The 25,009-nt window shown below is 35.4% G+C and overlaps 1 protein-coding gene and 1 long non-coding RNA gene across 2 annotated transcripts; both read left to right on the top strand.

The window, feature by feature from the left end:
* The first annotated feature begins 7,111 nt into the window (after positions 1–7,111).
* Positions 7,112–8,395, top strand: LOC113321544. Its single transcript, XR_003346741.1, has 3 exons — positions 7,112–7,280; positions 7,363–7,407; positions 8,165–8,395. It is a non-coding gene; the product is annotated as an uncharacterized LOC113321544 (long non-coding RNA).
* Positions 8,396–9,076: 681 nt separating this feature from the next.
* LOC113324988 lies at positions 9,077–10,972 on the top strand. Its single transcript, XM_026573241.1, has 3 exons — positions 9,077–9,764; positions 10,175–10,857; positions 10,964–10,972. The coding sequence occupies exons 1-3, from the start codon at positions 9,077–9,079 to the stop codon at positions 10,970–10,972; spliced, it is 1,380 nt and encodes a 459-aa protein (XP_026429026.1).
* Positions 10,973–25,009: the final 14,037 nt, after the last annotated feature.

Genomic DNA, 25,009 nt, shown 5'->3' with positions numbered 1-25,009 from the left:
ACACCATTTCTCGTCAAAGCAATTTTCAAAGTGATTGAAACATATCATGACTTTCGTCACTAGGTAAAGATAAACATGGTCGAAGCGAAACGCTTACCAACACATATTTCGAGATATAGATAGGCGAGGTATACTCGGCTCGAAATACCAAATGTGTATAATCCAAGTTTATATGTAGCATATGACTTTTTGTCTCAAGAAGTAAGAGATAGAGTATATAGACTTTTGAGTGACAAATAAGTTCAAGTCTTCACATACCTTTTTTTCGAGAAGTTCCACCGGTTCCTTGAGTAGTTCATCTACTTTTATGATGAATCGCCATGAATTCCTTGAGCTCAACTACACTTTCTATCCTAGTCCGAGACTTAGCTATAGTAGACTAGAAATCAAGACTTATAGTTTTGATCACTAACATTGACAAACATGTTTGAGATGCTAACGCATGCGAGTTCGACCGAGCAATGCTCTAACATGTGTCTTGCAAAGGATATTGGTATATATGAACCTAACGAGATTGTCGTTGCAAAGCAAAATTCTGACAGTTTAAATGCTATCATTCATGCCATTACGCCAAAGCTTCAGCACCATATGACTACGTGCACTCGGTCTAAAGATGCGTGGGGATATCTTAGAAATTGTATTCGAAGGGAATACCTCTGAAAAAGAAGCTAGGCTTCAAAACCTAAATTATGATTGGGAAAACCTTTGTATGGATGACGAGGATTAATTTAATGTGCTTTCATCACAAATGTCTGAAATTGTTAATGCATCTTTTGCATTAGGTAAGACTATTCCTGAAAAAGACATTTTGATGAAAATTCGAAGATCGTTGCCAGCCAAATACGATTCTAAGAAACATGCCATCGTTGAAGGAAATAACCTTGATACAGTTTCCAGAAACTCTATTGTTGGAAAGTTAAAAAAAAATTATCTTGATCAGAACACAGTTAGAACATCTGCATTAAATGTTGTGACTAACACAAGAGAGTCTTCTAACTTGTCTTGGTTTGATGAATGTTGTTCTAATCATATTGATTTTGATAAATCATTGATTACATAAAAGATCAAGGATTTTTTTAAAAGAAGAAAAAGATGTGAGAAATGTCTTTCTCTGTTTAATGCTTCAGATGATTCAATACAATAGAATTCATCTCCGTTTGTCAAAATCTTGCATATTTACGATGCTTGCAATGAATTTTGAGCTCTCGCAGCAGAAACTTCTACCTACTTAGATTCTGATTCGGAGTATGTGTCTGACATAGATATTTTTGAATTCTTGGATAAAAGTGAAGAAATTCACCGAGAAAATCTTCAACTAAAGGATTCGTTGGAGAAACTTGAATCATCTCTACATGTGAAAAATCTTGAGATAGATTGTCTTAATGATGAATTCACCAGAACACCGTCTATAAAATAAAAAGAGATTAATACTCTTAAGTGTGACCTGTAAAGGTTGTCTGGAAGTTCTGACAAGATCTCAGCAATGTTATTCGGTCAGAAGTCTTTTGGTAATAGAAATGGTTTAGGGTTCAAAAGAAAAATTGTGAGCACAAACAACTCCTTTGTCCCAGCCGGTTTTGGAATAATTGATGATGAATGTTGTGATAAACAGGGGAATATAAGAAAGACAATAAATCTTTTTTGATTTGTTGTATTTGTGGAATTGCAAATCATGTCCAAAATAAGTGTTGGAAATTCAAGAGAAACAACAAAAGGATTGCTAAACTTCAAAGTGACATGCAAAGAATGAATCTCTCCTTGGGTAATCAACATGGTACTCTTGAAGACAATAAGAAATTTAAGAGAACTAGGTAAGAAGTATGCTTATACAACAAACCTTGATAAGTCACTATGTGATAAGAGATGTGAGTATTCGGCTCACTCCGTCACTATCTAATACTAGTGATGTCAGCATCCTCATTTTTAACTTGAAAAATTAAACCATGACAGATTTATCTATTCAATAGACTTTTATGTGTGAGACATATTTGTTTATCAAGTCTTCGACTTTGGGTTGTAGCAATTCTTAGTTGAGGGTGAGATCAGCAAAGGGAATCAAGTGCGTAGAATCCTGCTGGGATCCAGAGGCATAAGCGCGACTGTACCTTGATCTGTGTGAGATTGGTTAGGGCTTAACTACATTCCAGTCTGAAGTTAACTTGCAGTAGGCTAGTATCTATAGCGGCTTAATACATTGTGATATTCAAATCTGGACTAGGTCCCGGAGTTTTTCTGCATTTGCAGTTTCCTCGTTAACAAAATTTTTGGTATCTGTGTTATTTCTTTTCCGCATCATATTTGTTTATATAATTGAAATATCACATGTTGTGCGTATTTCAATCAATTAGATAATCCAACCTTTGGTTGTTGATATAAATTGATTGACACTTTGGTTTTTGGTACCGTTCAAGTTGTTTCTCATAATAATCAGGCTCACGGATTATATTTATTTGATTTTCTGATTACATTGAGAAACTGAGATACAACTCTTAGATATATTTCCATTGAATGAGTCTAAATGTCTAGTTGATTCTCTTGGAAATTCTATTGGAGTTTGTTCATATAGATTTCCTAAATGTAACATTGGGTGTGGTTGTTAAACCCCCGCTTTTTCAAACTTGTATTTATAATCGAAAGGGAAATCATAGTTGATCTTGTTCTTTATTGAATATATTTTGGATGACCAATGGAAGATGACAAGGTAGTTACTATCTTAACTTATGTTGAGACTGAAGGTATAACCGGTCATAACCTATGATGTGTAGCAAGTCTTAATCGGTCACAAGCTACTTTGAAGCATGGTGTAACCGGTCACAAGCTAAATTGGGAAGTTAGTTGTAATCGGTCACAATCTACCTTTTAGAAGCAAAGTGTAACCGATCAGAAGCTAATTTGGGAAGTTAGTTGTAATCGGTCACAAGTTTCTCTTGGAACCAAGGTGTAACCGATCACAAGCTAACTCGGGAAGTAAGGTGTAACCGATTACAAGTTACCTCTGGGAAGCAAGGTGTAATCGGTCACAACCTATTTTGGGAAGAATGGTATAATCGATCACAACTTACATTGTGAGTTTGGTACAACCGATCCGAAAGAGCAAAACCGAGTTTCCAATATTCACATATCTTTTTATGTTTTGTGTGAAGCTTGGAATTAAGGTTTGCTGAGAAACTTATAGATATCGACGTCATTTGAAAATGTACATAACTCTTATCATTTATTGTTCAAATATATTCCTTGGTGCTCAAGGTTATCCCGAGCCGAATTATTGAAAAGCATTTAATTATGATTTTCATAATATATGTTTTAATTATCAAAAATTAAAACATATCCTCTGGAAAATATTATTAGTTAATGTCCTAGACTAATAATATAAGTTTTCTATGATATATTTCGGAAATATTGGTTATTAAATTGGAAATAGGAAAACCGAAATTAGGTACTTATTGCATATCTTGAGAATATTTTCGGTTTTGGAATTTTCTTGTTGTCCAAACAACCCTGGTCTATAAATACTTGAGTTTGCATTTCTTGCAAACTATCCCAAGATCCAGGAAAACTTCATTCTTATTTTTTCTGGTGGAGTGATGAGTGCTAAAAAGTGCATATTTCTATATATTTTTCTTGGCATTTAACTCATCTTTTGTGCATTAATTCTACATTTTATCCCATATTCTGTATTTTCTTTGTTTTCAAGAATAAATATTTTTATTAATTAATTTTGCATTTTAGGTACTAAATAAAGCCTGGTTAACTCACGGAGTGAAAAGAGCAAAGAAACGACAAAGACTCCCGCAGAAAGGCAGCGAAGAATGATGTTTGCAAGAGCCGGACCAACTAGAAGTGGGCTTGGAAGGAAGAATTTGTTCTTAAAGAAGAAGTGGGCTCAGAATTGTCTAAGCCCAAACTCTAACCTAAGTCCAAGACCAAGCCCAAAGCCTGCCTAAGCTCGTAGCCGTCAGATTGGATCCACAGATGCATCCTACGGTCGCTTCATCGTCGTGCATCGAAGTCTGAAGCTCCTGTCAAACACTACAGCACCTAACTCCATCTTGAGCCGTCAGTTTCGTTGTACTTACGCATCCAACGGTCGCTCCTCGCTTCCTTCTGTCTCGCCGTTAGATCGATCCATCATCTTCGCATCCAACGTCGCATCCTCGCTGTTCATCAACAATTGCTAAACCCGCTCAACACCCGAGTACCAAATACCCTATACCCAAAACAAACGCACCCCAATCCATTTTCCATCGACTTTTTCTCTTTCTCCCTCACCCTCTGCAACACCACCATACCCTGCCGCACCACCATTCCCACCACCTTCTCCTGCTGCCTCCACCAACGCGAGCAAAGCTCGAGTAAACAAACCCTCACACATCACCATCACTCTTCTATCCACCTATTATCAGCCTACATCTTCACCTTCTCCTCTCAGTGAAGAATTAGGTTAATATTAGTTGGAGTAGAGGTAAGGATTAGGGCACCAACTCGCACCAAAGAAGCATGGGAGGAAGCAGAAGAATGGGTCGAAGGCTATGAAGCAAATCAGAGAAGTATGGGTAAGATTCAACAAACCCTAATTTCAACTGTATTTGGGTATTTTTGGGAATTGGGTGTATGAACCCTAATTATGTAAATTGGGTATAAATAGAAGGTGTTTGGTGCTGTTGTGGGGATACCTGGACTAGCCAGTGTGTCACCCAAGAGCACTGGAATAGCCAGTGTCTCAAGGGTTGTAGTTCAATGCTCTGTTTATGTTCAATGTTTCAATTCCAGTTATTTAATGTGTTAAACATGTTCTAGTTTAATTTGCCAGGGTTTAGATGAAACCCTAGCTTAACATTTGTTTTTCATGCTCTTGTCAGTAGCCATGATGTGTTTAAATGCTCATAGTGAAACTCCATCTTAGGGCTTCAACACTAGCCTTTCACATTGGATGTCAGGCATCCATTGTAGTTAGAATCATCTAGTGTTGCTGAACTGCAACTCATGCTTAATTTTATATATTTTTCTTTTGATTAATTGTGCTTTAAACAGACAGTTAATACTTAGGGAAGATACCTTAGTTGTGATAGGAGATTTCATATCAAAATGACCCTTGCTATATAGAGGATTGACATCCCTCTTGTTGGTGGTTATAGAAAAACAATGTTACTGTCAGTGATGAATAATCAGTGTGAGTTAGAGGTGGATTCAAAAGCCCTAGCATGTTCCTGTTTACTTGCTTTACATTCTACTGTTTTTTGTAGTTCGGTCACTGCCATCATCTCAAGTGTGTTTTAACACAACCAAGACTCTTTGTTACAACTCAGTTTTAGTGAAAGTCTAAGCTTCAACTACACACACCTTGTCCCTGTGGATCGACCCGTATTTGCATTGTTCTACACCTCGACACCGTGCACTTGCGGTATTAGTTTGTGACTCTTTTAGAGAGCCACCAAGTTTTTGGCGCCATTTCCGAGGACTTGGAATTGTGTGGTTGTTGTTTTTCCTTGCTTTCTTTCACTTGCATATCTTGCATTTAGTATAATCATTTAGCTCATCATAACTTGCATTTTCATCTTTGCATAATTTTTCATCTTTGCATCATTTTCCCTTGCTGTTTTTAACAGCTTGTGTTGTTTTTCTTTCCTTGCTCATTTGCTTGTTGTTGCTCTTAGCTTGCAGCTGCACTTGCATCATTTGCTGTTTACATTGCATTCTTGCTGTTTGCATCTTCATCTAGTTGTTTGCTTGTTGTTCTTGCACAGCATCAGAGCATCTTCTGATATAAGGCTCACTCAAACTATGTCAAAGTATCGACGGGATCTTTGGTACATTTTCGCATTTAAAGACGTCTTGTGATAATCCATTATTAACAGAGTCTGTTCTGTGCGTGATTGATCACAAGAGGATTCGAGTGGTGTTGTGATGTTTATTGAAGGAAATAGAAGATTTGAAGACGAAGAAGAACTCTTATTAGTTTTCGTATCTTGTGGATTTAGTGCACAAATCTTGATCTTATGGGATCCAACTAGAATCGCGTTTATCTTTGATAGACTTGATTGGATAGTTGCGTGAGATCGGCATCGCCATATAGTTTCTCTTTGAGATCTATATCGATTGTATGCGAATCTAGAAATTGATTATTTCGTTACTCAAAGTTTAGATTGATCTAAACATCCAAGGAGTTCATTAGTTTAAACGGAAGAGCCCTTGCCAACAACTCAAACAATATCTTCTAGTAAGATTGATTAGACTGGTTACCAAACCGATTATTCCTTTGTTGTTTGGAGTACGATCCAAAGGACTTACTATTCACGTGCGTGACTCTAGAATTCGAAGGCGCGGGGATATTGAGACGTGCAAGTAGTACTCTGAAGTCCTGAATAATGAGAAGAAGTAGCGACTACAACGAAGATATCATCCTTACACTTGAAGTTAGTAATATTGACTTGATCTTGTTCCCATTCTTAACGTATCCTTCAAGTCGTTCTATATTGAAAACATAACATGTGAAGCTATACATATTTGTATATAATACTCTGGTGATTAGACTTGGTCATAGTATTATGATCAAAGTATCTATCTTACACAAACAAATGTCTTTTCGCCAATCCAACGGCTCTGAATTTACTTTTTTAATTGATCGACGACTCCCGTTGTTTTAGAAGTGAAAGAGATAAATCTCGGTTTAGAATGCACCCACTTTCTACTCCCCAATCCAACGTTTGTGAGTAATTCAAGCACAAACGGTTACGGACCATTATGCCTCATTGATATCATCGCTACGGTTTCTGAAACGCTATGGTATCTGTAACGCTCGATCACATGTTCACGTGTATAAACTTCTATAGTTTAGTATTCCATTCCCACCAGCATCTCCAAGAAAGGATTATTGGTTACTGGTGTTGTTAAGGTAAGCATCGGGTTCTTCTCCCTCATAACCCCTATATTTTTTTGGTATCTTTGGTTTCACCATTTCATGAGTTGTTTGTTCACCTCTAATTGTGATTTAATCATCTCTGGCAGAAGTGTTTCACCAGTTAAGTTGTTAACCCTCAATGTGTATTTCACTTTTTGTATTGAATTCCGATATTTGGGTTATTGTAAAAAGTCTTTGAGGGGGTGTCTAATCTGATTATAAGATTTTACTTTATCTCAGGTTTATCTCGGTATGGCACCTATACGAATATTTTCTGCCCTCTCATATTATATGATCAACATCCTTGGTCTGAGTAACAGAGCTGATTGTACGTTTTTAATCTCTCAAGATTACTCGATCACTACTCTAAAAGTTCGACACTGTAAGTTTTAATTTTTCCTAAATTTGTATTTGATTTAGTTGTTCTCAATTGGTTTTTCTTAAATTTTGATGTGTTGCTGCAGGTTTTTGTTGATATAGGGCTGATTCGAGATTAGCATCCATCTCAGGTAAATTGAACTACCTATTTTTAATTGTTGTGTTTGTCAAATCTAAATGGTATGTGATTGTTGTTTGCTTAACCATATTGTCTGAATCTGAATCAATCCTCCAACAAATACGTTTTCCCCTGTTCCACTGCTCAAAGATGAATATTATGAATTTCTCTATCAATTAAGGGTCATCTAACTTGATGCACCAGCTGAAGTTGATTTCTATTATTCGGTTGGTTTTACTTTAGTTTCGTGGTAATGCGTTTGATGAAATGACTCGAAGAAATGTACATGGTTTTGAAAAATATATTGATGAGTTTGATTGTGTACACTGTTTTGAGCTGAAAATAAAAATCAGAACCATTGGTGTGTTCGACCGAGTATCCTTAACAATTATTCATAGATGGTATACACCAATCAATTTCATTTTTGGGAGAAGCTCAATGGCCCTGGCTTGATTATTGATTCAAACTACATTTTTCGTGTATAATCAACTTCATTTTTGGGTGTATGCCGTCTATCCTTGACAGAAAGTAGCCTGCCATTTTTTTTATTTGTTGGTGGCTAACTTCTTTTAGTCTGAAGTTTTCCTTGACTTTGTTATACATAAAACAAGATTAAAAACAACATACAGTTTGTTTTGGTTAATCAGGAAGAGGACATAAATGTCTCTATTTGCATAGCCCGTCAATTTATTTATTTTTTTTGGCTAACATCATTTTGTTTTTCCGGTTATTACCAGACTTCTCATGATTGTAACTTTTAATTTCTGCAGAAAACAGAAAACTCAATAGCTTAGAATGAGCTGCCCCCGGTCTTCCACTGGATAGATATGAAAACCTCCTCACAAGCAAGTTTAATACTCTTCTTAATAATTGCGAATATGATTTATTTTTTTTTACCAGTCTGTCTACTCAGGCGAAGTTATTGTTTGTCTACTTTGTGTTTTGCTCTGCACATTATGGTGAAAATAAGCTATTAAGAAAGTAGGAACTGAGGTTCCCAAGGTAAATGGCCATGCTATTTTCATAGTCTGGAGCAGTGTAGTCAATATCGGCCATATCGGCCGATATTTCGCCGATATTTCGGATACCGGTCTAAAACGGTACGGTATGGAGGATATCGGGGATACGATATTTACCCGATAAAATCGGCCGATACGGACGAAACGAAATTTCCGAAATTAACCGGTACCGGTCATTTTGTGTGAAGTGTAAGGGTAATCTTGGTTTTTCAGTTCCGGTATAGGTTAAATCCCTAAAATTTTCATTCGATTGTTTTCACTTTTCAATCGAACTGTGGAAGAGAAAAGAAGAGGAGATGAAGTGAAGTGAAAAACAGATCGTGTTCTTCAAATACATGATTCAGAAAGTCGTGTTCTTCAAATATCATTATTGAGAATCCAATCTAAGGAAGGAACTTTTGATTAGCTGATGTTCTTCATCTAAAAATCTCAGAGACTATTGATTAATTGAAGGTTAGGGTTTTGAACCTTTTGATAATTAGTCTTTTTTTTTGCTTTGATTAATTAAATTCGTCAACATCTTCAAAAACCACTTATTTTTGAGAGTTCATTCTTATTAATATTTTCATCTAAAAATCTCAGAGACTATTGATTAATAGACCTTCTTTATTATTGGTTTTTTTTTTATTTTGGTTGATTTATTAGCTATTTATGTTTTAGGTTATGGCTATGAATTCTTCTAGTGCATCCAATGCAAACACCACAAACAATTTATGTGGTTCATTGCCTTCTTCTACGCAAGCTAGGGATCCGGCATGGGAATGGGGTGAACGCAAAGACCCAGAAAATCCAAATATTATTACCTGTTTGTTATGTAACAAATTAATCCGTGGTGGTGGAATCACAAGGCTTAAGGAGCATCTCGTAGGAAAGTCAGGGAATACTTCACCATGTCCGAATGCAACCACTTCTGTTATCAACAAAGTAAATCAGTTGTTTGCTGTAAAGAAGACCAAAAATGCTCATAGGGCTAACATTGATTTAGCGTACCAGCGTACATTCAACTCTGATGAAGGCTCTGATGTTGACACAGATGTTGGGGAACAAGAAGTTGAAATTGATGGCAATGTTGGCAGTGGTAGTGGTGTTGATTTACATGTTCAAAAACAGACGAAGAGAAAGCGAATAACCCAAAGTAATACAAGAGGTCCTATTGATTTATATATGAGGACAGATCACAAGAAAACTCAAAAGGTCACCGCTGAAAGGAACTGTGCAGTGAAAGAGAAGTTATTAAAGACTGCATGGAAATGCATATCATCTTGGATGACTGAGAATTCAGTGGCATTTAATACCGTTCGTTGCCCAAGTTTCAAAGAAATGATCTTTGCAATTGGTGATTACGGGAAAGGTATTTTTTTCAAACCTTGTTTTCCTTGATGAACTAGTTCCTTGATTGATGCTTTCTTATTCAGAACTAGTTGCTTGTTAAATGTGTGAATGATATAACATGCTTCTTAGAAATCTCATAACATCTATGTTGTCTGGAATTGCATAATGTGTTGACTATTGCATAATATGCCGACTATTGCAGACTACTGCATAATGTGCTGATTTTTTTTTTTGTTGATGTTAGCTATGCCCCCCCATCTTACCATCAGATTCGTACCAATCTTTTCAAGGACCGATTAGAAGAAATGAGGATGTTCGTTGATACCTTTAGGGAACATTGGAATAGGTTTGGATGTTCTATCATGTCAGATGGTTGGACGGATGGGAAAAAGAGACATCTTATTAACTTTTTGGTGAATTGTCCTAAAGGTTCAGTATTTTTGAAGTCTGTGGATGCCTCAGATAGAACCAATGATGATGATTTCATTCCTAAGCTTGTAAAGGAGGTAATTGCTGATGTTGGTGCAGAAAATGTGGTTCAGTTCATTACTGATAATGGTTCTAACTTCAAAAAGGCAGGGAAGGACTTAATGCTTGAATACCCACATATGTTTTGGACTCCTTTTGGTGCTCATTGTGTTCAGTTGATGCTAGAAGAACTTGGTTCCAAGCTTCCAAGAATCAAGACAGCCGTCATACTAGGTAAGAGACTAGTTACATATATTTATGCTCATTTTCAAGTATTGAGCTTAATGAGGGAGTTGACTGGTGCAGACTTACATAGGTCTACAAAAACTAGATTTGCAACTCAATATTACACACTAGAGAGTCTTCAAAAGTATAAAACTCCTCTGCAAATGGTGTTTGTGAATGATAGGTGGGTAAAAACTAGGTTTGCAAGAGAAAATGTGGGAGTAAATGCACTTAAAATTGTTACAAGTATCAAATTTTGGGAAGATGTCGATTACTCTTGTAGGGTGCTAAAGCCTTTAGTTAAGGTAGTAAGATTAGTGGATATCGAACGCAAACCTACAATGCCTTCTTTTTATGAGGCAATGAGAATAGCAAGGGATCAACTTGAGAAGAATTTGGGTGAAGATAATGATACTTGGGTTATAGTTAAGGCTGTTTTTGATAAGAGATGGAAGAATAACTTTAATCATCCTCTACATTGTGCGGCTTATTATCTAAATCCTTCCATATTCTATAAGATTCCAGCTCATTTGATGGATAATGGTCCAAAGTACATAGAAATCAAAAGGGGACTTCATACAGCTATGGAAAAGCTTATAACCAATGAAGATGAACTTGAGATGGCAACAACTGAATTGAGAATGTACAGCGATGCTTATGGAATCCTAGGAAGTCAGACTTGCAAAAAAAGAAGAGACAAAGATCAACCTCGTAAGTTTTCTTGTACTGTACGTTTAAAATTTGGTCACGCTTGTGTTAAATAGGTTTGTATTGATTAGCTACTTTGTTCATGTTTATGACAGATGATTGGTGGATTACATATGGAGGAATCGATGTCCCAAACCTACAAAAATTTGCAATCAGGGTATTGAGTCTTACTTCTTCTGCTTCCCCATGTGAGCGAAACTGGAGCACATTTCAAAATGTGAGTCTTACTTGTTCTATCTTTACAGTTGAATTATGTTCTTTGCAAAGTCATAAATTTCAACAATGCATGATACAACAATGTATGTTCTTATCACAACAAACTGGAATGCATGAAACAATCAGTTTAGCTATTTATTTTTGTATTTCAGTTGCACACCAAGAAGCGGAATCGCATAACACAACAAAAATTGAATGATAGTGTATTTATCCAATATAACAAAAAATTGCAGCGTCGTTATAAAGAAATTGCAGAATATAATGATGATGGGAAAGCTCGTGACCCTATTTTTCTTGATGAGCATGATGAAAATGATGAATGGTTGGATCCACAGAACTTACATGACTTGGCTGTAGAAGGTGATAATGTAACTTTGGATGATTTGCAAGATATTCTTGGCGAAGAAAGTCGTCCAGTTGATAGTAGAGTTGCATGTAGCTCTCGAAGCAAGTCTACTTACCCAACCGATTCTGAATATGATGGCTATGATACTGATCAATTGATGTTAGACACTGATAATGGACTACTTGATGGAGCTAATGGAGCTACTGAAGATGATGATATCTATTATTTAGAATAAAATTGTATTATCTCTGTTTAGTTACCATTTTAGTTTGTAAACTTTAAAGTCGGTGAAGTTACTCTCTTGTTTCCGGTTTGAACTTTAAACTTGTTTAATTATCCTTTTAAGTATTGAATTTTAAAGTTATTGAAGTTACTCTTTTGTTTTTTTTGATAAAATTGATGGTATCTATTATATTTTATCCGTAAATTTAGAGCCGATATTATACCGATATTTCAACGATAATATCCCCGATATAAAATCGTACCAGTGTATCGGTCGCGGCCGAGATGAACCGATATCCGATATTAACTACATTGGTCTGGAATAATGAACACCATACCCAAGGTGATGGTTTTAGTGGTGAGAATGATGGCTGGAGTAATGATTTTCGTAGTCTATGTGAAGATCTAAGGTGGTTGTAGCTTTTGAAGAGCTCTTGAATGCGGGAATGTACTACCAAATAACGCTTACTACGTTTAACAAGAATAAGCAAACCATCCGAGCTTCATGGTGACCGGGTTGCCTTACCCTGGAAAACCCCCACCAGCCACTCCCTCAAGTCATGTACTCACAACTGCCAAATATGAATGAGATCCCGAAGTATAAGATAATTGAAATGCCATCCAGAAGGACTTGGTTAGATTCTAACATGACGCCAAACTCCACTGTGGTTAGCAGTGTTGAAGACTGGAGGGCATGGATCTTTTAGTTTTCAGGAGTTTCTTAGTGTTTGTCCTTTCTACAGTTTATGCTTCTTAAAATTCCAGCAAAAAGTTTCTATTATATGCTCTTTTTTTTGTCGATTATTAGTACCTCTTTCACATGGATCAATAGTTTGGGAAAGAACAGTTTGTCGCCGGCCATTAGTACTATCAATCTGCAGGCACAGAACAATCTACACTTTAATTAGTCTCATAATAGATTTGAAGAACGAGTTTTAGTCGTAAACGAGAAAATTGGGAATGAGCTGTAATGCTATTAATTTATGTCACAAACGAGAAAAATAGTTCTAATCATGTTGAAATTGTTGTCACCTGCATTAGAATTCAAATTATATCATCTGCTCAAAAATATTGGTTTATGGTTTGGAAATGTTCATACATTTTCACTGGGTCACCGTGGAAATTTTTTGAACGATCCGTTATTAACTTTCTGCTTTTACGAGCGTTTGTGCTTAGACATACAAAGACTAACTCAGTTCGGGTTAATTAAATATGGGTCCACTATTTAACTCCATTTTGCTTACTGCTCAACTGAAGTCGTTAAGAGTGTGAGTATAATAGGAGTAGGTCTTTGTATGAATTATCATTTGAACCAATCGGAACATCTTCCCAGAATCGCGTGTTATCTCGCTCTTATTACGAATATAAATCTGCACATAGGTTGATGAGTAGAGTGCAGAAGATTGGGAAAATGAAAGAATAAAGAATGGCGTAATTATTTGATTCTACTACTACGTGCTTCTGTTGTATTTTTAATTTAAGTCGGTCGAATTTGTGTTTTTTCTCATAATGGCTTTCGTCAATCTGATTTGATTTTATATGACTGAATTATATTTTCATATTTTGGGTTTTTAGTAATGAATGTTGGTTTCTTTATTTTATTTTTCAGCTGTGAATCTGAAGCCATTACCAGATGAATTTAGAACCCTTAGAGGATGCATCCTCATATGTTTTGGAGAGATGTGATATAGCTTATCAAGGTTGAACAGTGGTTGATAATTTCTTTCATGGTAAACCCTACATAAACCCTGCATCTTTGCAGTTGGATCGATGTCGAAATAACTTAAGCTTTTTAGTAAGTTCCTATTTGAATTTGTTGAAGGTCATAGAATTGTGCATTAGTGGATTTTAAGGAAAAAAAAATTGGCATCACAAGCACGACGATAGCTAAGTAACTACTCATCTATTCCGCTTGCCATTTGATATCATCTTTCCTCTTTGTTATATGGAATACAGAAATTACATACTCTCAAAGAATTAATACAAATTTGTAAGCTTATTAATTTCTATCTCATTGATCCATGTTGGTAGTTCATATGAAGATTTGTATTTATTTGGGTACCCTCTTGGTTTGTACGCATATCTTGGGACGAAATTAGTAGATATGTAAATATTTCTGTTGTCACTCATTTTGGATAAAAGAAAATCGGAGGTTTGTCATGAGTGGGTAGCTTTAGGATTTGGCGAGTCTCATAATCGAGGTCGTGATACAGGTTTACTTTGCTTATATTTAAATGTCACTGCTTCTATAAACTTTTCTTGAATTCGGCTTATGGTTGGGTAGAAGTAGCTAGCAGGAATTTCGTTACTTTTTGTTTCTTCCTTTTTTGAATTGATATGGTATAAAGATTGTCCACTTGGATAATGGCACCAGATATTGAGTTGTAGAGGAATAAATCGGCTGACAAACTTTGTGGAAATTCCGCATCAGAAGCTCCTTGAGTCTTGATGATGCCAGAAATCAAGAGAATAAGCAATTGATACATTACAAAGAAATGATGCTAACAAAAGCGGACTTAGAATTTCCCTGTTAAGAATAAACAAGTGATTTTATATAGTCTTTGTTATTGATGTTCAGAGTAGTATTATTGGTATTGTCTGTATATTCATTGATGTTCAGAGTTTTCTCCAATTACCACCAGCTCCATTTTTGGAAGTCATCTAGCTAGCGGTGTACATAGTTTTAAAAGATGACTATGTCAAACGTTTACTGGAAGATCATCTCCGAATCAGTGAAGGGTCACATTCTGCCAGAAAACTAGAACGCCAAATCACGTGCCGTTACGGCACGGGTCATATCCTAGTCAAGGAAACATATTACGAAGTATAAACGCATATCTTTTGGAACTTCGTAAATACGATATCGACGTAATTTGTGTATTTAGTTACTTGATTATGTATAATACATAGGTGTTGATTTCATCCTAGGAAACCTTGTATTATTACATTGGTTTAAGGAAGTTAATGTATGAACTTGTTTTCATAATCAAAAGCGAAATCATGATTGGTGTTTTTCATGATTTATAAAGGATGATACCAGTATTACTGGGGGCTGATATCATTTAGCCGACCCAACGGTCAGGATCGTTTAAGATCTTGAGATGGTATCAGCCCTTAGTAATTTGGTATCATCCTTTATAAATCGTGGTGTTTTTCTTTATTGAGTATCTTTTGGATGACCAATGGAAGATGACAAGGTAGAACCTATCTTAATTTATGTTGGGACTTAAGGTATAACCGGTCATAACCTATTATGTATAGCAAGTTGTAATCGGTCACAAGCTACCTTTTGGAAACAAGGTGTAACCAATCATAAGCTAATTTGGTAAGTTAGTTGTAATCGGTCACAAGTTTCTCTGTGAACAAGGGTGTAACCGATCACAAGATAACTTGGGAAGTAAGGTGTAACTGATCACAAGCTACCTCTGGGAAGCAAGGTGTAACCGTTCACAACCTAGTTTGGGAAGCATGGTATAACCAATCGCAACTTACACTGTGAGTTTGGTACAACCGATCCCAAGGAAAAAAACCGAGTTTCCAATATTCACATATCTCTTTATGTTTTGTGTGAAGCTTGAAATTAGGGTTTGTTGAGAAACTTATAAATGTCGACATCATTTGAATATGTATATAACTCTTATCATTTATTGTTTAAAAATATTCCTTGATGCTCAAGGTGATCCCGAACCGAAATATTGAAAAACATTTAATTATGATTTTCATAATATATGTTTTAATTACCAGCAATTAAAGCATATCCTCTGGCAAATATTATTAGTTAATGAGCTTGACTAATAAAATAAATTTTTTATGAGAGATTTCGGAAATATTGGTTAACATTAAATTGGGAAAAGGAAAACCGAAATTAGGTACTTATTGCGTATCTTGAGAATATTTTCGGTTTTCGAATTTCTTTGTTGTCCAAACAACCTTGATCTATGAATACTTGAGTTTGCATTTCTTGCAAACTCTCCTAAGAGCCAGGAAAACTTCATTCTTGTTGTTTCTGGTGGAGTCGTCTATCCGGAGAGGAAAGTACCCTAATTAGGCGAAATCTTTTACGACCGCTCGTTTAAAGACTTCTGTGGGATTAAGAATCTCTACGAGTAATGTTGGTGGGAAACTAGATAATTGCATTGTTATTGTAGTTTTCGATTATTGATTTGATTAACTAACGGATGTTGAAATATTGGTTGCACCTAGTTTGTTTATTCTTAAGAACCTTCTCTTCTGATATAAGGCTCACTTAGACTAGATTAAAGTATCAACGGGATCTTTAGAACCATTTTCGTATCTGAATACATCTTGTGATAATCCATTGTTAACAGAATCTGTTATGTGCGTGATTGATCACAAGAGGATTCAAGTGGTGTTGTGCATCTTATTGAAGGAAATAGAAGATTGAAGATGGAGAAGAATTCTTATTAGTTTTCGTATCTTATGGATTTAATGCACAAACCTTGATCATCTGGAATCCAACTAGAATCGGGTTTATCTTTGATAGACTTGATTGGCTAGTTGCGTGAGATCGACATCACCTTATAGTTTCTCTTTGGGATCTATATTGATTGTATGCGAATATAGAAATCGATTATTTCGGTAATCAAAGTTTAGATTGATCTAACCAGACAAAGGAGTTTATTAGATTAAACGGAAGAGCCTTTGTCAACAACTCATCTTATCTTCTAGCAAGATTGATTAGAGTTGTTACCAAATAAATTCTTTCTTTGTTGTTTGGAATACGATCCAAAAAACTTGATATTCATGTGCGTGACTCTAGAAGTCGAAGGCGCAGGGACACTGAGGGAACTAAGTATCTAGGGGTAGTCTTCTTGGTCTCAACTATACGAAGTTGGTATTAGATTTTGTATAGCGGCTTAATTCTGAGAGTATTCAAAACTGGATTAGGTCTCGTGGTTTTTCTGCATTTGATGTTTCCTCGTTAAAAAAATCTTGTTGTGCCATTTACTTTACTTTTCCGCATTATAATTATTTTATTATAATTAAAGTAAATCACACTTTACATTAACTCTGTAACACTTGATATTGATCCTATAGAGTTTTGGTTTAATATCGTACGTATTATCAAGTGAACATTTTTTTGTTGTTTCATCTCGATCTTGAATCCATAGTCAATCACACAAGTGATCTTGTTGTTTAATTTTCTCGATCTCGTATCCATAGACGATCACACAAAGTATGTACCGAAGTTGTTGTATTGGCTCGACTCTGTCCATAGACGATCACACTTGGTAAATGACTTATAGGTTGATAAATAAAAGATTGTGGTGTATTTGGGTACACTCATATTTTCAACTACCTCACGTCATTTTGATGACACTTCAAATTTCATTTTCAGTAAAATCCTATTCTAGAGCACAAACATCCTCCTCATTCATTTTAGGAAAATCAAAAGAGTCCATACTAGAGAAAACAGTCGAATGTTGTGAGAAAAGTTGAACTTAGTAATTCCTTAGTTCCTCTTTTATGATAGTTAAATAGAAACAATCAACCCCATTTATCTGCAATATGAAAATTGTGTTTCTTTTGTCTCTTGCACTAATTATTCTATGAAAGTATCCGGTATCGCCATCCTCCCACTTGAATCCATTCTGTTTAGCCTTTAAGTGCCACTTCCTTTCTTCCAAAACCTCCACATTTCTGAGTCTTAGCTTGTACTTAAACCTTTCTTCTTGAAGAGATTGTTGTAAAGTTCCAGATTTTTCCAGCAAATTCAGCTCATTTATTCTGTTTGTTAAGGTTGACTTGTATTTTCTTACTGCATCAAAACTCTTGTCTGTTTCAGCTTTTAATGAAATACTTCAGATTATGTATCTTTAAGAAAAAAAATTGTACTAGCACTCCCTGCAAATTGCATAGAATTCCACCAAACTGTAACATTCTCCACAAAATGCTTATGTTCAGTCCAACTTATTTTTAGGTTAAAGTAAGGTTTGCTAGTAACTGAGGGGTTAATGACAACCAGAATTAGGTTATGTTCTGAAATGGTTCGAATCAGAGCTATCTGAAAAGCATTAGGAAATGCGTTTAGATCTTGGGATTCACTTTGAGTTCGCTAATCTACTATGAAGAGTTCGCAAACCCAAGCGAAGTCCAAAATTCCTGAACTCGGAATTCATTTTTAGTTCGGGAATATACCTTGATGAGTTCGAGAACCCAATTGAAATCCAAAATATTTAATGAGAAAAATTCATTTTGATTTTGCGAACTTACCTTGGTGAGTTCCCTAACCCAATTGAGTTACAAAGTTCCTAAACCGGGGATTACTTTGAGTTCGCGAACCTGACTTGGTGAATTTATGAACCTAAAGGTGCAATCCACCGAAATTTCCAAATCTAGGTCCATGCATTTTCTTTTGTTATTTTCCAAGAAAAATTTTCCGCACGCTATTGGTCTTTCTGAGTTGACTCCTTCGCATGGAATGTTTTAGTTCTTTGTAAGAATTGGTCTAACTTGTGAACCAAGTTTTTAGACATTGTTTTAGTAAATTAACACTATGTTACACATTGCCTATTCTTAGTAGTCTGAAGTCATCTTTAAGGGTAATTCTTATATGGAATTTATTCAACTCTAAATATGTGCACTTCAAACTATGGTGAGAACCTAAATGCAAGTCAAATTTTAACTTTCTCGGTATATAAGGAAACGACTTAGATAAGCTATTAAGAAATAACTTGGATTGCAAGAAATTAATTACCAGATTATACTCCCTCTATCCCTATTATAAAAAAGGAATATTGGATTTTCCACTTAATAAGTGAAATTTCAATTCCAAGAAACCTGTTGACATACATACAATATTTATGTTATATGGGAAATTGCATTAAGAATAAGACAAAGGATAAAAAAAAAGACATGAAATTTTACAAAAACCAAGCAATTTCTTAATCAAAAATATTTCACCTTCTCCACCTTTAAAATAGGTATGGTGGAGTACACAACAACTACATTTAGTTTTCTTAACTGGTGTCAAATTTTGCATTTATATGTAATAAATCTTTGAAATTATAAGGAAAATATACAAAACAGTCGTAGTATTAGGACCTGATTTACAAAAGCATCCCACTGTTACAAACTATTAATAAAATGGTCATACTTCAGTTAGGAAGAGAGTTAAGTGGTGACTCACAGTTAAATATGTTAATAAAATTATCTATTTTTCCTTCCTATTTACCCTTTCATACACAATTTTAACTTTTTCCTTCGTTATAAATTTTTTTGACGGTGATGCTATTTGTAGGTGGTGATGCCACCGCTTACATATCGTTACACCACATTCATGATCGTAAAACCGCATTCAGGTTCGTTACACCGCACTAAGGATCGTTACACCGCATTTACCCAAAGGGTTCACCGCTTTCCCTCTAGGGTCTAGCGGAGATTCTTAAACTTCCACCCCCAGCACCACCGCTTCATCGCCACCACCTCAACCAATTAGTTAACTAGAAAGGGTATTTTAGGAAAGGGCATTATCGGAAAAGATAATACCATTATATTCAAAAGTGTTAAATCGGATGGGAAAAGACCATTTGGTAAATGAATTACAAACGTTTGACCATTTTGTGAACGAATTACAAAAAATACGACCATTCTGTAATTTTCCTAGATTATAAGGACTTGTGTTAGTGTGAATTCATGATTCGTATATTCGTTATTTATTTTTTTGAACCCAAGAGTCAACTCAAGTCGGCTGTGAATTGAATTCGACTAAGGTGTTATACATATACATGAAAACGTGGTTAGCCTTACAAATGTTGGGTGCAATAATCAAAAACAAGGAAAAATAAAATAAGCAAAAGTTATTGATACTTATAATGGAAGTGATCGATTTGACGAAACAGACGATCTCCCAGATCTCCGCAACAGCAACAAAGAAAAACTTTCGAAAAACAGAGTGAGTCACGTATTCGACACGCTGTCCTTAAGACATTAGCGCCCGGATACACTCAAGAGTGATGCTATGTCCCTCACAGGACTAATATCTCCACGATAAAACACCTTACTACACTTACTACTAGCATATGTAGTAGATGCTCAACTTGAGCTTGGCAACTCCGGAAAAACCCTTAAGGAAAATCGTGAACCCTTAAGCAAACAATATAAAAATATTTTCCCTTGGAGGTCTCTCTAAAATATAGAGAAACCCCTTTCCCATTGGTTTTATAAAAGTAGAGAATTTGTTTATATAACGGAATAATACCACTTAAGAAGAGGAACTTCCCGATGTGGGACTAAAAAGGTTTTCCATTCATAAGAGAAAACAATAATTAATTTTATTTAGTTAAAGGTTTAAAATAAATAAAATAAAATATATAGAGTTTTCCAACATCCCTCACATGAATTAAAACCTCGGTAAAACATGAAAAACACAGATAAATCTTTGTAAATCAACACCCCAATCTCCACGACCCGGCCTGATCGAACAGATATACAGACCATCTGTGTGTTGAAATCATACTAGTTATTTCAATGTCCCCTCCCTCACACAAAAGTGTGTTGACCGCGGGATCATACTATGGATTGCATAAATCATAATAGTATATAGAGCTTTCATCTTTAGTTTTTCGCATCAGAGACTAAAGGTTTCTTTCACCAACATGAAAAATCATGAACTAGTGCACCCTTAGTAACTAAGTTCCTATAATACCAAAACCATCAAAACAAAAATCGCATAAAAACACAGGAAATACCATTTTAGGCAGCGGTGTCCATGAGGTATTGAACCTTTGCTTAGTGAGATATTACCGGAATTACTTTCTAGAAACAGTGAACGCGGTGTCTTGAACTGCTAGCATTTGATGTAATTCGTGATAACAACCACGGATGATATCTCCAAAGTTGCTTCCAAGCTCGTGTTGTTTTTTCCAATTTGTTCCTGGACATATCCTATTTCTCAGAATGCTCTAGAAAATCAAAGCTCATATTCTCATAGGAAGCGGCCCCACTTCCTCATTCAGATAAGTGAGTTTCCATCAAGAGTGTTACTTCTACACCCCACTTAAATCTTAAATTGAAACTATATAACTCATTAAGACTTCTTAAAAGTCATCCTTCACATGCAGTCACACTATCACGTCTACACCATAGGGAAAGGACAGATAATAAATTCTCTGATAGTGTTTACCTTTACCCACCACAAATTAGTTGTCTCATTCGAAACCTTGATCTTAGGATCTCCAATCAGCAAGGTTGAGTATCCTTCATGGCAAGTTTAATTTATGAGCTTAATCGCCATCCCCCTCGATGCATTTCTAACTATCTCTTTGGATAAACCTTTCGTCAAAGGTTGCGCGATATTCTCCTTGGACTTTATCCAATCAACGGAAATAATGTCTATTATAGCTTGGCTAACACAATGTATAGATATAGCTGGCACTGCCCTATGCCAGAGAGTAATGTCTTCTAAAAAATCATCTTAGACACTCGTCCCCCTCTCGTGCTTTATCTAACACAATATTCTCAGATTTCATAATGAATTTAGCAATATATATGTCTGTTTGGAAATCTTCCAAAAACAAACCCTCCTGCTAGAGTGAAAACATATTCAATCGTAGACTTAGACTCCTCTGAGTCATATATCCAGTTCGCATCACAAAGTCCCTCAAGGACAACAAGACACCTATCATAAATCAAACAAAAGGTAATCGAGTATTTTAGGTACCATAATACTCTACTAAGTGCATCCCAATGCTCTTTCTCTGGAATACAAGTATATATACTTAACTTACTCACAATATTGGAAATGTCTGGACTCTTACAGTTCATTAAATTCATCAGACATCCTATAACTCTTGAGTATTCAAGTTAAGATACTCCATTACCCTTAATTTTCTCGAGTTTACAAGAATAATCATATGGAGTAAAAACAGGCTTACAATCAGACTGGTTTTATATCTTAAGCACAAATTCAACATAATGAGAACGACTAAGACTATAAATGTTAGATTATCTCCTAATCATCATCCCTAAGATTACATCAAAAGGTCTTAAGTCTTTCAAGTCAACGTTCTCATTCAGTGCATGTTTTTAGTGGAATTAATCACATCTATGTTTGTATCAAGGATAAGCATATCATCAACATACAAGCATACAATCACACAAGCATCCTGAACAAGTTACTTGTAAATATACTTGTCAGATTCATTAACTTAAATCCACTACACATTATCACATGATCAAATTTTCAATGTCACTGTTTACGTGCCCATTTGAAAACCATACAGAAATGTTTTCAACTTATAACTTTGTCTTCACAACCTTTCACTACAAAGTCCTCAGGTTGGTCTATGTAATTCTCTTTATCTAATTCACGGTTTTATAAAAACCGTCTTAACATCCGTCTGATGTATCTCTAAGTTTTTTATGACAGCAATAGCAATTAGCATCTCAACAGAAGTAATTCTCGTCACAGGTGAATAAGAATCAAGGAAATCTACACCTTATTTTAGTTTATAGCTTTTAGCTATCAACCTAGCCTCATATTTTTCCACAGTTCTATCTACCTTATGTTTCCTTTTAAAGACTCATGTACATAATATGGTTTTACTCCCTGGAGGTAAACTAGCAAGATCCCAAATTTGGTTCTGAAGAACTGAGTCCATTTCACTAAATGAAGCTTCTTACCAGAATAGGGTTTCAGTAGATGCTATGGCTACTTTACGAGTATGGAGCTCAGAATAAGCTAGGCATACTATGAAGTCGGGTATATAAGAAGTATCGGTTCCAATACTTTTACTTCTCCTAGGATCAACTCTACTTCATCTTCCTTTGAAGGCGTAAATTCTGACTAGTTGAAAAGACATCTAAGGGACCAACAACACATCCTAAGAAGAGACGGGTGTCAAAATAAACATGTTCAAAGAACTCAATATCCCTAGATTCCATAAAAGTATTCACACCAATGTCAGGAAAATCAGAACTCACAACCAAAAAACTATATGCAGCAGTGTACTCAGGATACCCTATGAAGACGCAGTCAACAGTTTTGGGTCCTATCTTAGTTCTCTTACAAGGAGGAATGGCTACCTTATCCAAACACCCCATACTTTGACGTATGCATAAGTAGGTTGCCTATCTTTCCATACTCATATGGATTTCTATCGGATCCTTTAAAGGTTACTCTATTCATGACAAATTTAGAGAACGACCTCCCCCACAAGTTGGCAGTTAATCCTTTAATCAACATGGAATATATCATCTCCTTAATGGTTCTGCTCTTACGTTCAACTATACCATTAAACTATGGTGAAGAAAGAGGTGTGATTCCTATATGAATTTCATACTTGCCACCACGTTCATACCTAACCCTTTTAGTGGTAACATATACTTCACTTTCAATTTCAAGTTTATACGCTTAAGGCTTCTATGGAATCATCCTTATCCCTAAGCAAGTATACAAGACAGTTATAAACCACCTTTTACCACCTTAGTTTGGGTTGATTTCATGTCAACTAGGTCTAACCGAATTAATTCCAAAGGCTTAGAATTACTCTGAACAATTTGCTAAAAAGTTTTAAGCAAATTTTGATTCTACGAAGATTCAGATTTTGTGTTCAATATCCAAACTAAATTTGGATATGCATCCTACGCTAGCCATTTTATGCATTGACTTATAAGTTTATGTTTCCAAGTCTACCATGCAAAACATTCAATCACGCAAAAGAAAGTACAAGAATCAATTATGTTCACTTCATCAGTTTTTCCGTTAAGCTTATATAGACCCCAAGTATATTAATTGTTGCTTAAAAAATCAGTGCCCTTAGTTGCAACAAGTTTTCTAAATTCAATTAAAATCTTAAATCTTTTACCATCTACAACAGAACAAGATACAAGATTCTTGCATATTCCCAAAACATGAAACTTCATTCAATGTGAGAATATTACAGATATGAGCTTCTGCTCGTCCTTTCCCTTTTATGCAACCTTTGTCGCAAATGAGTTACTCATACAGAGTTTCTCAACATCCTCTATCTCTGATAGAACGTGAACAGGTCTTTGTTTCAACAAACATGCTTGGTGGCTCCAGAGTCCATCCACCAATCTCTCACATTGGTTATTAAAATAACTTCCGACATCATGCCACTGAACTCGATCGTTCTAGTTTGTTTCAACTAAATTAGCATTAACTTTCTACTTATTAAGATTTTTACATTGTCTACAATTTACTGCCATATGACCAGGAATTTACAAACATAAAAAATCACCCTTAATTAAAGTATGCTAGATTAGGGTTTACGAAACATACCTTTCTTATGAAGACCACGCTTAGAGTTGCGTTCGACGTTCTCACCTTTGCAGCTTTGGAAGATTTGTTTCTAACCACATGCGCTTATTAGCCATGTCCCTTGGAGATGACACCTTTATTCACAAACCACAATTCTAAATCGGAAATTAAAATATGAGTTTTGAAAATAACATCTAGATTAACAAACTTCGTTTGAATCACCATTTCAAAAAACTCATGGTTACCCCATAAAACTGGTTGTCAGAATTTTTCAGAAACGTTTCTCTGCTTTGTAAAATATCAAAACAAATACTTTTACAACTCCAAAAATTCTGAAATTTTATGTGTGTAACTATCAAGATGTCTACTACATTAGGTCAAAAGGGTTTATCGAAATTCCTTCTAGGTTAAGAGATAAACTCGGAACTCTACAACTGACCAAAAATTCGTTTTTTTGTTTTTCACTCCACAATTAACATCTTCGATTATTACAAATACTAATGTCTTAAGATTGTAGGGTGCAATAATCAAAAACAAGGAAAAAAATCAAATAATCAAAAGTTATTGATACTTAGCTCATTTATAATGTAAGTGATCAACTCCCAGATCTCCACAACAGCAACAAGGAAAAACTTTGGAAAAACAAAGTGAGTCACCTGTTAGAGAATTTATTTATATAACCGAATAATACCACTTAAGAAGATGAACTTCCCGACGTGGGAGTAAAACGGTTTTCCATTCATAAGATAAGAGAAAAAAGTAATTAATTTTATTTAGTTAAAGGTTTAAAATAAAATAAAATACATAAAGTTTTCCAACAACAAATACCAGTTAG

This window comes from Papaver somniferum, chromosome 11 (genome assembly GCF_003573695.1).
Source record: "Papaver somniferum cultivar HN1 chromosome 11, ASM357369v1, whole genome shotgun sequence".
In the NCBI taxonomy this organism is placed as follows: Eukaryota; Viridiplantae; Streptophyta; class Magnoliopsida; order Ranunculales; family Papaveraceae; genus Papaver; species Papaver somniferum.
This window is presented reverse-complemented; position numbering and strand designations above follow the sequence as displayed.

Coding starts and splice junctions, on each gene's coding strand:
- LOC113324988 (XM_026573241.1), top strand. CDS start 9,077: ATGGCTATGAATTCTTCTAGTGCATCCAATGCAAACACCACAAACAAT. Junction 9,765..10,174: donor AATTGGTGATTACGGGAAAG/GTATTTTTTTCA, acceptor ATTGTCCTAAAG/GTTCAGTATTTTTGAAGTCT.